Below are 17226 nucleotides of genomic sequence, written 5' to 3' on the forward strand. Positions count from 1 at the left end.
AAGTAAAAATAAAAATAAAAATGGAAACAAAATAAAACTGCCCCGGATAAACCGGTTTTAGTACAGAGAATCCATTTTAGTACTATTAGAACACAGGCAACTGTCAATGTTCCTAGAACGAAACGGAAAAACAACAAACATTGCGGTGCCACACAGTCCACATAACCAATAGAACCGTAACAGTTTCGGCTTTCGGCACGATTTTCCCACCCTTGAGTTAGTGTTTTCCCCGCGAAATCAACATTTTCCGATGGTAAACGTACGCTAGCCGGTTGTGCGTATAGTTGAATCCGGTTTTCACGATCCCGAATATCATGTACGCTCGTGTAAGCGAACGCCATGCAGCATCGACCGGAACGAACGTTGCCAAACGTAAATCTCAACCTGCCTGTTTTTGTTGCGTTAAAATTCTGTTAAGAATTTGAACCTTATTTGGTGATGATTTTCGGCACGTGTTGATTGATTTTTCCCGCATACCCAGGGAAAGTGCGTTATTGTTGTCCTGTGAAAAGTAGTCCCCGAAGTTGGTCACATTCACCGAACGAAAGCCGTCCGAAATGTCATTCCGCGATTGGAAGATTGTGCGGGTGCTGGCCGGAATAGCGATGCGGATATGGGCCGCTAGTGGTGCCGCGCTACTGACCGCCTTCCTGATATACGTGGTGTACGGTGGCTTTTTTGCTTTCCTTCTGCTTTTGTTTGCCGTGTCGGGTAATTTGTTGCTGCTAACCGCCCAGACCGCCCATTCGTTCCCATTGCTAATCTGTGTTCTGCTTCTGCTTGTAGGCATCCTGTACCACGCACAAGACAACCTTCTGTACCATCCAGAGCTGCCAGCCAATTCACGAATCTTCATACCCGTTCCGTCGATGCACGGATTGCCTTACGAAACGTTACACCTGAAAACGCGGGATGCCACCTCGCTGCACGCCTTCTGGATCCGGCACCCGGGTGATAAGGGCCGCTACGTACCGACCATTGTGTACTTTCACGGAAATGCCGGCAATATGGGCCATCGCCTGCAGAACGCTAGCGGCTTTTACCACACGCTCCAGTGCAACGTGCTGATGGTGGAGTACCGGGGATATGGTCTGTCGACGGGGACACCTAGCGAGAAGGGATTCTTTGCCGACGCTCGTTGCGTGCTGGATCATCTGTTCAGTCGGCATGATTTGGATCATGGGCAAATCATAATATTCGGCCGATCGCTCGGTGGTGCCGTATCGATCGATCTGGCCGCCGATGCGGTGTACGGTTCGAAGATTATGGGTGTGATTGTGGAGAACACGTTCACCAGCATACCGGATATGGCGGTGGAGTTGATTCACCCGGCGGTGAAATATTTGCCGCTGCTACTGTACCGGAACCAGTACCTGTCCGTGCACAAGATTCAGTTCATTTCCGCCCCAATACTGTTCGTTTCCGGCCTGGCCGACACACTAGTGCCTCCGAGGATGATGACGATGTTGCACACGCGATGTGGCAGCACCCGCAAACAGATGCTGCAGATTGTTGGTGGATCGCATAACGACACGTGGGCTGTGAATGGGTGAGTTTCCCGATCGAATGCATATTTGATGATTCCGTTGCTTCGCGTTCTAAGGATAGTTTTAACGGTTGGTGGGGACAGGTAAAGTTGTGTAACGTATACAACGTTTCGCTGGGAACGTGTAGCATGCGTGCTGTTAGATGTACCGGCACGCAACGTCTTCTATGCGGTAGGAATGATTGCGATTGCGATTCGGGTGGAAAAATTAAAGGTTTGCGTTTTTTTTTTATTCATAAAGAACGGCCTGGCCGTATTGCTAAAGGTTTGCGTTGTTTGACCTTTAATTTGTACTATGAAAATTATTCGGATTCTTATGGAGATCTGGCCGATTAGTTCCTTTTCGTATATATTTTGATGTTGTTGCTATACGGTTTAATATGTATCGCGCCAGCGTCTGCAATGAAAGTTGCTCATGATACTCATGTGAAATGAGTATAAGAAAGAGAGGTCTAAGTGTGACCTTACTTAAAAAGGAAGCCATAAAGTAACTTTGCTTGTCCCTGTAGGTAGAGTATCCTAGGGATTCGAACACTCACTGTTGAAATCACAGAGTGAGCCACCAATGGATTCCAAGTTTTTTCAATAACTCGTCTAACATGTTTGTACAAACATTAGTCTGGTACAATTTTGGCCATAAGCTTCTTTACATCCTTCATACACGTCGATACTGTAGAATGATATTTAAATAATCTTTACTGAGAATTTAATGCCATCCGCCCTTACTTCCTCTGCTAAGGCGACAGTTGCGCCACAGTATCGGTAATTTGTGAGAAATATTGTGCCACGTTACACAATTTTGCGATTAAACTAGGGAAATGTTCATGCTCACATAGCAGTTCATCTCCAACAACTTCAAGCCAATATATCCCGGGAAAACGTTTACCATTAAAGCCAAAAAACTACAAAAAGTTATGATTTTTTCCGAAAAACAAGCTGTTTTTTGTGTGGCCATGTCACCTGGCCGAAATCATGTTAACAAAAAATAATTGTAATGTAGTACAGTTTTAGTTTAATAACGTAGCAATTGAAAACATCAATCGAAGAGCGATTCTCTTCTTCTTCCTTGGCCTTCTCCTGTGGTGCACAAGGTCTTGCACAAGGTCTTGTCTTGAAGACAAGGTCTGGTGTCCAATTCGTTTTCAGGATACCCGAAGAGCGATTAGGACGTTTGAATCCCAAAGATGTCTCCAAAAGTCGGGGAGAATACATTCGCTTGAAATATTAATTACATTCATGCTCGTGTCCTCTTGCGTTACTTTTTTATACAGAAGAATCAGAAGAAAAATGTCGGAAAATGGTAACTGTCTCACATTTGGACAGTCATCAAAACGATATCGCAATGCACAAGATACATAATTTCGACATTATTTCATCCCAATCCGACCAGCCTAAGTAGTGGAGTCAATTTTCGAACGGAAGAAGCTTAAATTTGTGACATACTGCGTGTAGATAAAATATTCAGTTCGACAAAATGTATCAATTGCATCGCCGACGTACAACCGGGGGGAGGTGCACAGTTAACAGAAAGCATATTTTGACACAATGGTAATTAAACCCCACTTTTGCTAATGGTGCAGGAAATTCTCACCCAATGCTGCTGGCACAGGAGGCACTCGTCGCTTCCGGCGGCAGTAGAAGCACGACGGACTAATACGTCGTCAACGCACAATCTGTTAATGCTGCCCTGCCGCTATGCAGACACTGCAGTATTATTCACTCCTGTGTGTTATGTGTGTGTGTGTGAGTTTGCTCATCATCACCCGCTCCACCCGCCTCCCGTGTGTCTCGTGTGTAGTGGCGAATGCTTACGCCGCACCGTGCCTTCCGTCAATGATTTCCGGTGTGCTGGCGAGCACACGTGCAAGAGAGAGAGAGACGAAGGACATTGATAGGATTATTCTACATCACTTGATATCCTCTTTTACATAAATTGAAATGATTGTTGTGATTTCCCTTTTTTCCGCTTGAACGGGCATCGATTCGCGCGCGCGCGCGGCGAGTGGCGGCAAGTGAGTGCGCGCACGTTAAAGGATAAGCGCGGTTGTTGGATGTACGTGCTATTTGCTATGGTTCGGTGACTGTTCGAGGGGTTCCTTTGACTGGGTTTCCCCCCCCCTTTGCGTTAATGTGCGAAAGCAGGCATGGAGGAAGGGTAGCCGGGGGGGATATGACAGGAAAATACGGAAGGCAGCATACATTTTAACTGCCCTTGTGCGTGTTTGTTAATGGGAACACGGTGACGTTTGATGGCATTAATGCTGACGAAGGAAATTTCTGTCACAAAATGGAAACCTGGCATTGCCTACCTTTGACTGTACCGGTGTCAGCTCTACTGGCACATTTATTTTCCCGGTTCGTATTCAGTTTCGGTAGTTGTCTACGTACGTGCCGGTTATGGGGGGGGGGGGGGGGGGGGGGTTGGGTCGGCTTTACAACACTTGACGGGATTAATTTTACATTGTTCATTGTTTCCACCTACATCTCGGGCGCGGTTGACGGTAACGGACAGATTTGAACCCCATTTTTCATCATCAATCGCGTGCCCGTGCGCTTCCCGCGGGTGACGATGGAGTAATGGGTGCGCCACGTGGTTTTGTAGCTTACACCGTCTAAAACCGAAACGACTCCCTCGACAATGAGCCGCTAATGGAGATGCATTTTGGGTGAATGGTTCGGTCGGAAAGGTTAAGAAAATAAAGCAGGAGCAAACGAAAGGATTTCTTTTCTTTTTGTTTGCTGTGGTATGAGAGCTTTGAAGTACCGGTGTAAAGACTTCCGTCTGCTTTACTGAACCTGTAAGCCGATTGGATTGGATTGCTGAAATGGCTGCTTTAAACAAGGGTTTAGGGTGTATTAGATTCAGGTATGTAATATTTTAAAAATCTGTATCCTTTTTGAATAATAATCTGAAGCTGAGATAATAGTTCAATATTGAGGAAAATGTTCTTCTCACAACAACTTGCATACAGATTGCCAGGGAACACAGTGATTTGGCGTTGTCCCTTGTTAAAAAATGCTTTTTTTTAGGCAATATCATCTGAGGTGAGATAAAGCTCAAATTCTGTTAAAGATCTACACAGAAGTATTAGTTTGCAAATATTGGACATTAACCGAAGTCTTGATCAAATATGATATGATCAAAAATCTTTACTTGGACTTGTTAATTGCCATTCAATGAACTAGATTAAATTTTTTTTTCTCAACACATTTTTTTCTCTCAAATTTATTAAAGTGCAGAGTCTTCCTGAACTAAAAAAATAATGGAAAAAATATAATAAATAATGTACTGTTCCAGATGAAATTCATAACAAATTGGGACCCATTTGGTTTACACATCCTATCCGAGCTGTTTACCAGTCCTCCAGTAGATAAGATTTTGTTTTATTCTTATGAGATAGTCGGGCGAAAAATTAGTTCACTCATATAATTCAATGCACACAAATTTACAGATGTTTCCTTCTCCGACGCGTGAAAAGTCATCTTCACAAGCTCTGTGAGCTCTGTCGTTTCGTTCAGCTTTTACCGTCATCCAAACGCAGAATTCTAGTTTTGAGCGAGAGTTTTAAACTCCAGAGAACATGCGGCGCTTACAGTGGAAAACAGGATAGGAAACAAGTAATAGAATGAGGTCTGAAAAGACTCGTGTTGAAATAAGGCAAGCCTGAGTATTCGTGACACCCAAACGTTCATGTGTTCAAGCTTGGACCTAATTGCTAAGGTTCCAGAATTTTGCGATCCTCATACATCAACAAAACCGAATCTTTCCTTTATAATTGTAGCTTTGTTCGAGTTGCGCCGGTGAATAAAACATCAACACCCATCTTTCTCGGATTCCGGCCGCTGAATCCGGACTGCCGTTTTACATCGATGCATACGGCTTCCGGTTCGGATCAGATTTCACGGAACGCCCCCCTGCCTCGGTATAATGGTGCGTGGCAGATGGCAGTACGCTACACACGACCATTACGATTCTGTGTGCGCTTAATGTACCGTGGCTGCGGTCGAGCGTGTACGCATTATCCTAGTTAATGTGCACGCATCAGGTAATCGGATTAGACCCGGAGGAACGACGGAAATTTCAGTCCGTTTCCTTTTGTGGTGTAAGTGAGAGATTAGTTTACCGTGCTTGCCTCTTGCTACTTGCGATGGGACGATCTGTGAAAAACATTTAGAGCAGTTTTGGGGGAGCCCGTCTACCAATGGAGGCGCCTGGTGGCTGGTGCATTTTTGGTAATCAGGAAAAAAATTAATTGAGATTACACGTTCGTTGAAATGTTAGTCATATCAGTGTATCATTTTTGAAGAAGCGCTTTCTTTAACATTCTAGTTTTCGGTTTCTTTGTCCAAGAAACCGGTTCCAAACCAGTACGATTAATTCTTTTTTTTTTTTTTTTATTCATAAAGAACGGCCTGGCCGTATTGCTTAATTGCAGTACGATTAATTCTATAATGAGATGATTTATGTTGAAAATTAACTTCTGCAATCGACCTACGCAAACCGCAGCCCGGTTTTCATCCACTTCATCCTTCCGAAACGCAATGTGACCTCGCGGCGGAAAAGGAGATTTTCCGGCCGTGTGATTAGGTAGCACCCCGGGGTATGTAGGCGGCTGCCTAACTTCACCGGAACGCGTGATCGGTGAGCGATGGGTAATGATTAATCGTTAGCCATTATTCAGCTCCAAACGGAGCGGAGCGGAGAGGACAGTCGGTTAGTGTGCTTCGCAAAACGCGCACTGCTTCGCGTTTCGAGTGAAGTTTCCGCATATACCGTGGAAGTCCATAGCGTTCGGCCGCTCGTGGGTTCGTTTTTGGCTTGAAGTTTATTACATTTCCTTCTCCCGCGAACGGCGTGCGTTAGGGGTGGAGTTGAAAAAAGGCGGGCACATCCATTTAAATATGAATAATGCGCCGTGATTGTGTGGTGCAAATACGGTTACGCACGAACTTACGGTGCCTTCCCTGTCCTTCCTTCCGTTCCAGGTACTACCAGGGTGTAGCCCAATTTCTTAAGGAGTGTAGAGAAACCAAAGGACCACTACAGACGCCCCCGGTAAGCCACAACGTGTGGCCCAACATTGAGGAAGTGTGAGGTGCTGCGACTGCCACGCGATTTGCTGCCCACCAGGTACCATCCGCGCTCCGGGCGCTGCTTGCCAAATGTCGGTGATAGGTCCAACGACGGGGAACGGTGATGGATAGACCCTTGAGCAATTGACCCGTAATGATGATGATGACTTAACGCGATTGAACGAGCACATTACCGGGGCGCCGGCGGCCTACTAACTTGCCTACTAAGCAACAAAAAAGGATCACACAAAAACACACACACACACTCACAATTACGAATTCGCTGCTCGTGAGGTTAGCTCGCTAGCTCGCTTGTCGCATTTTACAAGCGCCAAACAATTAGAATCTAGTTGAACAAACCGTCTCATCAACACAAAATTTTTGCGGCCACAGCTCGGTGAAGGAAACCTGAAGCTTCGTTCCTGCATCAAACAACAAACCCGCGACAGCGCGCACCCAGGAGCGGGAACGTCACACACACACACAGCAACAGTAAACAATAAGTGGTTAAATTTGGAGCATTAGCATAATAACAATATTAAAATAATAAATTAGCGTTAAAGCGTATTTCCCCGAATGGTTTCTGCTTTGCCCCGCCCGGAATCATTTATTTATCATCCACCGTGCTCGCTTTTCGTCTCTGATTCAATTACTCTTTCTGAGAGAGATTTGCCCCAAAACGCTGTAGTCGTCCTAGGTCGGGAAGACCGGTTTTGGTACAGCGATTTTTCTCGCCCGTCGTTCACTCGAAAACTCGAGGCTCGGGTTTCGTAGGAAGAAAGAAAATTACATAAAATTCTTATTAGCTTACGTTTGGGTGCTGGTTCCCTCACCTCGGTAGGGCTGGTCGAAGGCCGTTGCTTCAGGTGTGCTCGGCTGGTTTGGTTGCCACCTTTAGACAAGATAAATTGACGGTGGCTGGCGCAGGGTGTCAATGATTGAATTTCGACCGGGTGCCGCCGCGGTGGTTTGCGAGAGCGCCCTTGTACGCACAATCAATATTCGGCCCTTTTTGGATGGCATCGATTCATATTAAATATTGACGAGCAGCGAGCTTCTTTCGTCCCGTGTGTAATGCTATTTATTGAGTTCGATTTTTCGCTTTCGGGTTTGGGGGGAATTTAACGCCGTTTGAAGGTGAGCGGCCGGTGCTGTGACTAAACAGCGGAATAGTGTAAACGAAATTAACTTACATCGATACTTTATCACCGTTGCTTACGGTTCATTTGGTACGGTGAATGGTAGCAGTAAAAATTAGGCGTTCAAGTTTGAAGGTTTTTTCTTGCGCCCATTGGCCAAATGGAAATTGATTTCTAGATTTAGCACCGAGGGCAGCAGTAGTACTGTTTGGCAGCTGTTTCTTGTTTGATTCGGAGGTCGTGCGGCCACCGGGAAAGGTTACACAAAAAATAGCGCTCTTTGTTCTCATTTCCTTCAAAGCATTCGGGGCAAATCTTTTGCAGTTCACCTACTCGTCAGGTAAGTTGCCGGAAGTGCCGGCTAGGAATATTGCTTATTGAATTGTTAATAATATTGCAATTTCTTTTACAGCGCTAGGTGCTGGGTTCCTTTGAGAGAAACACGAACGAAACGTTAATACATTTTTGACACAGGATGTAACAAAAGGCTGCACAACCACGGCACCGGTACAACCGTTGTGCGAGCGGCGGGAAACAGTGAGCCAAAGAAAAACATTAACATTATTTGCCTTGTCGGAACGAATCTATTGCTCGTGCTTTTTCTCCTTCACACACACACACACACACACACACACACTCTTCCCGAGCAGATGCGAAGGCAAGGAAAAGCTTGGAACAAAGTTTTTTGTACCACATTTTCGTAGGTTTGAGCGGGTTTTTTTTGCCTGAACGTAATATTGCCTTCACTGGAACTGTTTCGCCTGGTCGTTTTGCAGTACACTTGCAACACTTACCGAGGATTGTCAAGGGAATAAAAAGGTACCGGCTGGGGGTCCAACTACTAACGCTTAGTAATTGTACGCTTTCAAGGCACAAACGGAACCAGGTACTCTCTCTCTCTCTCATCTACACTGACTTTTTGCTCATTGCCCTACTGTGGCAGGTGCACTTGCTGTTGAGTCCGGGTTTTTTTTTCTCGCAGAGCAAGGAACGCTTTCATCCTGCCCTCGATCATCATTGTCTCATAGTCATTTCAGGTCGGTGGAGGCGCCTGGTCGCTGGACGAACTTTTCCTTCGATTGCTGGTATTCCACCGGCTCCTGCTGGATCCCTCGGGGCGGCGGAAAATATATTACAATTAATCCTTTTTGTGAAGCAAGTCCTCAATTTCGTTCCTTTTCCGTAGTATTTACCGGGCGGTGGTCTATTTTCAACCAAAATGGAGATGTGTAACACACCAATAGGGGAGAGGAAAAAAGCTCGTTTCTGCCCCCGTAGTAAGTACCCGTAAAAGCCGAGAACTAAAGAGAGAGAGAGAGAGAGAGAGAGAGAGAGAGGGAGAGAGAGAGAGAGTACATCTGACTATTTTTCCGTTTTTTTAGAGGGGCGTTTGCTACTTTTGAAGTTTTTTGGTTTGTTTCGACCCGGGTTTTTCCCAAAGAACTCGCAAATGATTTTCACCTCGCACCGGCGGCGCGGTTTTGTTGTAAGCGGAATGATATTTTTAAAAGAACGGCTCTCTCTCTCTCCCTTTTTTTTTGTCAGCTTTCCATTTTGTTAGTCAAACTGTGAAGAGTGGCATAAAGTTTCGGTTCGAGAGTGTGTCGGTCGTCGGTCCCCCAGAAACACACAGGGCTTGTGAAAGGAATCGGATACTGTTTTTGTATGAATTGGCAGGGTAGAACAAATTTTAAGCTTCTTTTGATACGGTGGGGGAGATGTGTGTTTTTTTGTTCTTTGGTTGCTTTCTTGCCCAAAGTTTTGCCTGCCTGCACTGCTTGTAAGTTATTAATGGATGCTGGAGTACTGCCGGTGTACCGAGTTGCATGAGGGCCCTTTCTTGTGCATTGACGTTGCGGTGCGCAATCAGGCGGTTATTGAAAATGCAATCCATCCATTCAAAACTGTCAGAACGGGGGGGGGGAAGCTAAAAAGCAGTAACTTTTCACTTTTTCCTGTCGACAAAGACGGTTTTAAGCTTTGTTCGGGAAACTGTGTACATGCGTTTTTAGGGGGCAGTGCGCGAATTGCTAGTGATGGTAATGTTCTGTACGAAGCACGGGTGGTGGCTTGGGAGTTGGAAGTAATGGGACGTAGGACACACTGCAGTGTGAATTCGGTGCAATTTTAATTATCGTCTACATAAATACCATAATATTTTTCGTATGTGTAGCATAGCATGTAGTATGGTGAGGACAAACCAATGATGGTTGATGAAAGACGAAGGACAGCACAGAAGAACCTAAATATTCACCCTACAAAAATCCTTTTGGTAAATCGCCTAAAAAAGGCTGGGGCGTTAGATAGCCTTCATCTGGAACAAAAATTGTAAGAACCACTAGTCTCTTTAGGGGTTACATCAAGTCCTCAACAACCGATCTTGTAATGCCAATAACTATTCAAGTTGTCCTTATGACTTCTGAGCCTGACAGCTCCACTCACTGAAATAGCAAAAGGTGCATTAGGTCCCATTATGTTCACTTCAAGACGGACCCAAATTTAAATCAAAGAAGTTAAAAATGTACTAAATTGATGCAGTACACGTTGACTCCACACCAGTCTCCTCTCTATCAGTTTCCTGTAAAGATCATCGCATGCGCGACAAGATAGAGTTGTTTTTTCTCACAAATCCTCTGTACGCTGTCATGTATCCTTTCACAATTTATCAATCACTTAGAATGAGTTGATCCACAATCGCACGAGACTAACAGAATCGAGTTCTCTGTTATTGGTTTTTTAACGCGTTACCGGGGATATGGGTTCCAGGCCTTTCCGATAGAACACGGGCATTTTCTGGGGCACTTTCTATGAGGCGCTTCATAAGAGAACTCTCGGGAGAACCCTAATACTACTCCTTAAATATGACCTCTTATAGAAAGATCTACTCTTGGGCTCTAATGTGAGTCTCCTGATACGAGGTTGTCGACGGAGCTCTAGGCGGGTTTCTACCCTGCTCTCCGTCGAATCAGCCTCTGCTCCATACACGCTACGCTGGTAATGCTGGGCGAGATGGTAAGATTGTAGAGCATTTAATGTCCAAGTACTAGACTTTTGCCATGATTCATTGTGTATGGAAGTACATACTAGTTCTAGTTCAAGCTAGGGCAAACGGTCATCCTTGTCATCCTTTACAGTGCTAGTCATGTCATTCGAATAACACCGGACCACCCAACCCGTTAAGAGTTTTTAGGATACAGATCAAGATTTTTTTTTTTAGAATTGATCGATTGATCGATAATATTTGGGATAATAGGGCGGTACGGTGGCTGAGCACCGGAGATAAAAATCCTTTCTAGTCTGCCTCACTGTACGCAGGACTAACTGAGTCTAAACAATCATGGACCCCGTAAATACCCTTCTGAGATATGGTCTCTGCCTAAAACTGACAAATTTCTGTTAGCCGCAATCGAGAGAAAAAGATTGCTTAATAGCTTTATTGGATTCGTTTGTGTGACAGGACATTTAAGGAACTTCTACAATAAAGAGATCCCCACGACGATCCACAGGATGGGTTGAATAGTCATGAGAAAGGCACCGCTCGACCCATCCCATAAGGTCTTTCTAGGCCGTCTACAACGATAGAAATGGACATAAACCTACCGAGTTAAATGCGCCACCAATTAGTTAATAGTTATCACAAATGAACCGGGTATCCTCTCATGCAAAACCTTTCATTGCCGGTTTGACCTCTTTCTTTATTAAAAACATATTTCCCACCGGAGGTACCGGAGAAGCTGCTGCTTAATTTGCTAATAAACCCTCCTCCACTGTTCGGGAAGGTTGTAAAACAACCAGCATTTTCGACAAAACTACTGGCACACTCGAGAAAACAACTACCGAAGCCTCATAAATCAATATGACCGGAAAAGTTTGACCGGGTAGAGTTGGATCGTGTTGGGACAGCTTCTCAGCACACAACAACAAAAAAAATCCGAGATTTTACGTAAATTGGCGACGCTTGGCTCTGTTTTGCTGAGTGTAAATTATGCGCCAGCATACACATTCCCAGTGTTTTGGATTCATTCTGTTTTTTTTTGTGCAGTAGCTGTAGTAGTTGCTCGATAAAAATAATATCCCCGCCATATGGTGGCCCGCATCCCGATCGGCATCCGGTGTGTGTTTCGGGAAGGGAGTAAACTTTCAAAATCCCTCGACCATCATGTGTAAATGTAGTCACTTTGAAATGGCACAGTAAGCATTTTAATTAGTATCTCTTACGATGTAAAATGTAAATGCATGCTCGTGCCTCGTACATTCCCACATTTATGCTGTACAAATAGCTGCCCAAAACTAACTGTTCGGACTCGTGGCGGATGTTGCCATATGTCCGATTTTGCTTAGTCTCCATATGTGAGCCGAGGGTGTGTGCGTTACGGGGAAAGGGGGGGGGGGGGGCGAAACTTCTCGGCACAGGATGAAAAGTTTTCCTCGAATTCAACAACGCTCGGGTCAGATCATCTTGCCATGGTTGCAAATATCCGAAACCGCAAACGGACATCTGATTCGTACACGGGAGCTGTTTTTTTTTTGTGCCAGTAACGCGCACAAAATAGGGGCAGCATAGAAAGGCAGCAGCATAAGATAGTTTTACTATTTATGCAACTACCGCAAGCGCTTTATAGTTGCAAGCGAAAAGAACTTTCTACTCTCACACACACACATGTGTGTGTGCGTGGACACAGATAGAGGGCAGATCAAGTTTGGGGATGAAAGTTAGCGGACTTGTTTATACTCTGGCCTTTTTTGCTGCTGGTCATGCTGCAGTGCACGTCCCTGTGTAGTGCCATTATTATTGTATTTTGCAAACTGTCCACCTAATTGGTCTCGGTTCTGAGGAGGTTTCGGTAATGGTGGTGATGATGGTTTCGTTTGATGTATTCCAACCCCGATCCAGTGGGGGATCCCGACAACGATGGTGGCCCGTTATATGCACACACTGTCATGTTTCGGTGGCTGCGTCCATGATTTGTTGAAATTCAAACCCGGTATTTGAGCGTGGGAAGCGGGAATCTGAGGATGCAATAGGGCGCGGTAGCAGGAACACAATGTGTGTTAGAGAGAGGTGCGATGAATAACTAAACAACTAATTGGCTTGATTATTCGCCAGTTCGAGTGGTATCGGGATGGACGGACCGGACGGGCGCTGGTGTGTGCAATTTTGTGTGCAATGATACCTGAATTATCTACGATTAAAAGCAACACGGTCGCCTGAATATGTATGAGTGTACGGATGGGGACCTCTGGGGGAAGGACCATGTGTAAATGGTTGCTGGGGAAATTGGGTTTTGATCGATGGATGTAATTGTGCCGGGAAGTTATGGGTAAGTGTGTTTGATCATATACTCAGGATATTATTGTTTGTAAGTAAAGTACTCATTACATTACACAGTTATTTGAACATTATTATATTCATCTGTTTAGCAATACGGTCAGGCCGTTTTACTGACACCTGACGGACACCTGATCGCCTTCAACTAGGATCCTCATCAACGTTACTGCCACTAGGCAATTGGTTTTGCCCAACAAGTCATGCAATTAATTTGTTAAAAAATGTGCTGCTTATGCCGGCTATACAAAGAAAAGTCCGCCCTGATTACGGGGGACCTGATTCAAGCAGGGGTGATGTGCAGGTGTATGATGTTTAGGAGACCGTACCTTCGAACTCGTCCAAAACTTCACCTATCTGGGGTCAAAAGTCAGTTATGTTGTGTCATGTTGAGTTACGCGCAAGGGTGCTGGCTGCCAACCGGTCATACTACAGCCTGACGAACCTTCTCCACTCTAAATACCTGTCACGACGGACGAAGCTGTACAGAACATTTATAGTCCCAGTACACACATACGCATCTGCGACATGGACTCTGTCCAAAGCCGACGCAACCCTAAAAATCCGCTACAATCACGAGCTCTACGAGCTGTACGATGATCTCACCATCGTTCAGCGCATTAGACTCGCCAGGCTCCGGTGGGCTGGTCACGTCATGAGAATGACACCGGACAACCCAGCCCGTAAAGTCCTTTTAAGCCGTTCACACGGACAGTGGAGGCGTGGTAGGCCCAAACTGAGATGGAACAATGGCGTGGATGCGTCCGCCAGAACGGCCGGGATAATCGATTGGCAGACGACGGCGCTAAACCGTGAGCGGTATCGAGGATTGTTGTAGCAGGCCAGGACCACGAAGCGACCGCGAATTATTTATTAGTATGAAGTAAGTATCAAGTAGCAGCAGGACCAGACCGTTTTCGTTGAATACAAAAAGAATGTCACAACTTTTATTATTTAAATATGAATAGTTATTGAGAGCGCAACGGAGATCGAGAAATGCCCAGCAGTTTAATCTTTGTCTTAACCGCTCTTTCGCTTCTTGGATTGAGGTTTGCGAAAAAAATACCGGGAATTGGAAGTCTTATCTATCTATCTTGGACACAAAGTGCAGATCAACAAAGCCACCATGCTCAAGGTGACTTCCCATCAGCAAACACAGTCGAATAGCAGAAACCTTTCCTCCGTTCGATGTTTTCGATTTTTTCCGGAAGGAAAAACTTGTCGTGAAAAAGTAATTTTAATTTTGAACACTTAAATTGTCCATTAAAAATGAATTCAAAATGGTTACAGGCGCCGAAGATGAATTATAATATTCCTCCGGGTTCGATTTCGCTTAATAAAAGGTGTCCATGTGTATTTTGTTTTTACTTTTCCCTGAAATCATTTCTATTGAGTACAATCTGCTCATCATTACACCAGCGACGCATCGAACAGCACGTGCCCTTCGTCCCCGTAGGCATGCTGCTAACCAAACCCCATCCTAAATTATCAAACCCCAAGCGCATCGAACGGTAAAACAGTTTCCAGCGCACTGCCCCGAGTAATTGCAGGCAAAATTGAACGCGCACGATATTAGTGAAGGTTGCACGCATTTGTGCACGGTGAGACGTTGGCTGGGAATTGGTTTCGTGTTGCGTGTGTGTGTGTGTGTGTGTTCCCAACATTGCCGTGTGTTTCCCGCTGGCTTGTGCTGTGCCCTACGCAGTTGGGCGATACGCATCGAGTGCTATCATCGAGAGTGCAGAACGGTGAGGGCACATTGCACCGGGGCACGGAACCGAAACGGAATGCACTGATTAAATTCACTTCGGATAAGTACTTCGGATTTGCAGCCGTCCAGGCGCTGGCTGGCACACCTGAACGCACACAGTTAAGAGCAAAGGGCACGTGCTGGTGTGCGCCCTGGTGTGTTTGTGTGTGGTACGTTCGGTTTTTGGGGAGTGAAACCAAGGGACGATGGCCGGCACGTCCCTGCCCGACGCCAGTTGGAAGGATATGCACGAATTGATCTATCTAATTGAAATGTGCATAATACACTGCTGTTGCATCTCGATTGCATCTTCTGTGGTTGTGGACACACGGTTGTCCCCTTTTCCTTCCCCCCCCTCCTCCCCCATCACCACCACCACTGTGCGGTGACTCCACGCCTCGCACCCCTGGAGTACCCGAGATGATAAACGCGAGATGGACAGATTGAGCAAAATAATGGATCCGATGTCAGAATTAAAAACCAATCAAATTTCATTCAACGACAGCAAACAGTCAATGTAACCGCAGGACCACAGGGACAAATATCGAATCGGTGCCACGATCGAAAACCGACGACGGGCTAATGAAATGGATAGTAGTAGCAGGGCCACCGGCGTATCGGTGGTTTGTTACAACAAACCATTTCGAAGCGCCATGTGGAGAATTGATCAGATACAGTGTATTTGTGTGTTTGTGTTTTAAATTAATCAAACTATTTAGCGTTTTATAGTATTTTGAAAAATTTTGTTAGCAAGTAACAAGAAATAAATATGGGAATGATTATTTTATTTTTATTTATTAATTATGACGGACCGATGCCGTATTGTCACCATCGCATGTGGTGATATTGGAATGATTATACTATATAAAGAAGAAAGATATATAATTCAATCTGAAAAAATAGCATAGTGCGGTATAATAATAAAATGAATCTAAGTTAATAAATAAAATCATTAACAGGTGAATAACATAAAAAATACAAAACCTAATCATAATATTCACGACAAAAGTTTCAAATACATAAAATATACGAAGAAGAAGAATCTAAAAGGTAAGCAACTTTCATTAAAAAATAAAAATATTTCCAGGATATTGTAAGAGCCGTAAAAAAATAGTAAAAGGAAAAAGGAAACATAAAGAAAGAAAACAAGTTAAAACAGGAGAGAAAATATATAAAATAAAAGTGTAACATTAGTTTAACGAAATATAAACTATATAAATAAGAATGCATCAAAACCGAGCACAAAATGTGGAAAACTTTTTTGGTATGTTGGTGGTTTGATGCCCATTCAAAGATGAAGAACAAAGTAATGAAGCATAGTGTGATTATTTAATGTAGTATAACACCTGATGAAACTTCTGATTTTAGGTGTTTTTAAATTACTTTTCAATTTTAAACAATATCAAATATTATACATACAATGTATCTAAATCGAAAATTGTTATTTATTTATTTATAATTCCAGTATTACGGCATGACGCCGTATTGTCGAAAATTGTTATTAAAACATAAAAATGGCGGCTCGGTGGCCTATTGGCAACGACATCTTTTAAAAGATCCATCTCATCCACACTTTCCCTTTCTCTCTCTCTCTCTCTCTCTCTCTCTCTTTTTCGCTCAGCAATGTTTGATTATACTGGGGGCTGAGCAATACGGCCAGGCCCGTCCTTCTTCTTCTTCCTTGGCACAACAACCTCCAGAGGTCTCGGCGTGCCATTTCTAGCTTTCTCTGTCTTGATTTTACCCCCCAGCCCTGCCTGCGGGGAGGTGAATTGGATGGGATTTGTACCCCAATCCTGCCGTTCTACAAGAATAAAAAAGGGCTGATTATTTCAGTATCAATTAAACCTAGTGCAACATTTTATGATTGGTCGACATGATCAAAAAGGTCGATAAGCTAGCAAGGATAAAAAAGGCAAACATACATCAAATTTAAAATATGAATTTATGAGCGGATGGCTTTTACATTAACTATTAAAAATTACTTTTTAAAATTCATATCTCAAATTAATGGAATAATGTAAGCTTAAATTAAGGGCTGATTAGAGTATATTACCCAGAATTGATTTTTCCTCTGATCTGTATTAATGCATAATTGATTACTACCTTAGCTAGGAACACTTTCCCGCCACAGATCGCTCACTCATTCATCTATCAGTTTATTGATGTAATCTAACTTTTCCCGTCCATACATCCATTTTTGACTGTTGCTGCTTCTGATAAACAGTTTCGAGTGCACCGCACTGCAATGCTTAATTAATTAAACTTTTTAAATGCTTTTTGTGGTGGAATGGGAAAGAGCCTGGCGGTGGTGGCAACATAAGCTGATCAATTTTAATAAAAGCATCACAGTGTCCAGTGTTAGTGACCAGTGTCACCCGAAACTGACTGA

At 44.2% G+C, this 17226-nt stretch overlaps 1 protein-coding gene across 2 annotated transcripts; it reads left to right on the plus strand.

The window, feature by feature from the left end:
- Positions 1 to 104: 104 nt before the first annotated feature.
- LOC118511741 (protein ABHD13) lies at positions 105 to 7186 on the plus strand. 2 transcript variants are annotated; one of them, XM_036055191.1, is made up of 4 exons: positions 127 to 372; positions 482 to 711; positions 787 to 1549; positions 6533 to 7186. In XM_036055191.1, exons 2-4 carry the CDS (start codon positions 558 to 560, stop codon positions 6639 to 6641), a joined length of 1026 nt encoding a protein of 341 aa, XP_035911084.1. In that variant the 5' UTR covers positions 127 to 372; positions 482 to 557; the 3' UTR covers positions 6642 to 7186. The 2 variants fall into 2 exon arrangements, with proteins under 2 accessions (XP_035911083.1, XP_035911084.1); XM_036055190.1 differs by having other exon boundaries at positions 105 to 711.
- The last annotated feature ends 10040 nt before the right edge of the window (positions 7187 to 17226 follow it).

This window comes from Anopheles stephensi, chromosome 3 (assembly GCF_013141755.1).
Source record: "Anopheles stephensi strain Indian chromosome 3, UCI_ANSTEP_V1.0, whole genome shotgun sequence".
NCBI lineage: Eukaryota > Metazoa > Arthropoda > Insecta > Diptera > Culicidae > Anopheles > Anopheles stephensi.

Coding starts and splice junctions, on each gene's coding strand:
- LOC118511741 (XM_036055190.1), top strand. CDS start 558: ATGTCATTCCGCGATTGGAAGATTGTGCGGGTGCTGGCCGGAATAGCG. Junction 712..786: donor GCTTTTGTTTGCCGTGTCGG/GTAATTTGTTGC, acceptor TTCTGCTTGTAG/GCATCCTGTACCACGCACAA. Junction 1,550..6,532: donor GACACGTGGGCTGTGAATGG/GTGAGTTTCCCG, acceptor CTTCCGTTCCAG/GTACTACCAGGGTGTAGCCC.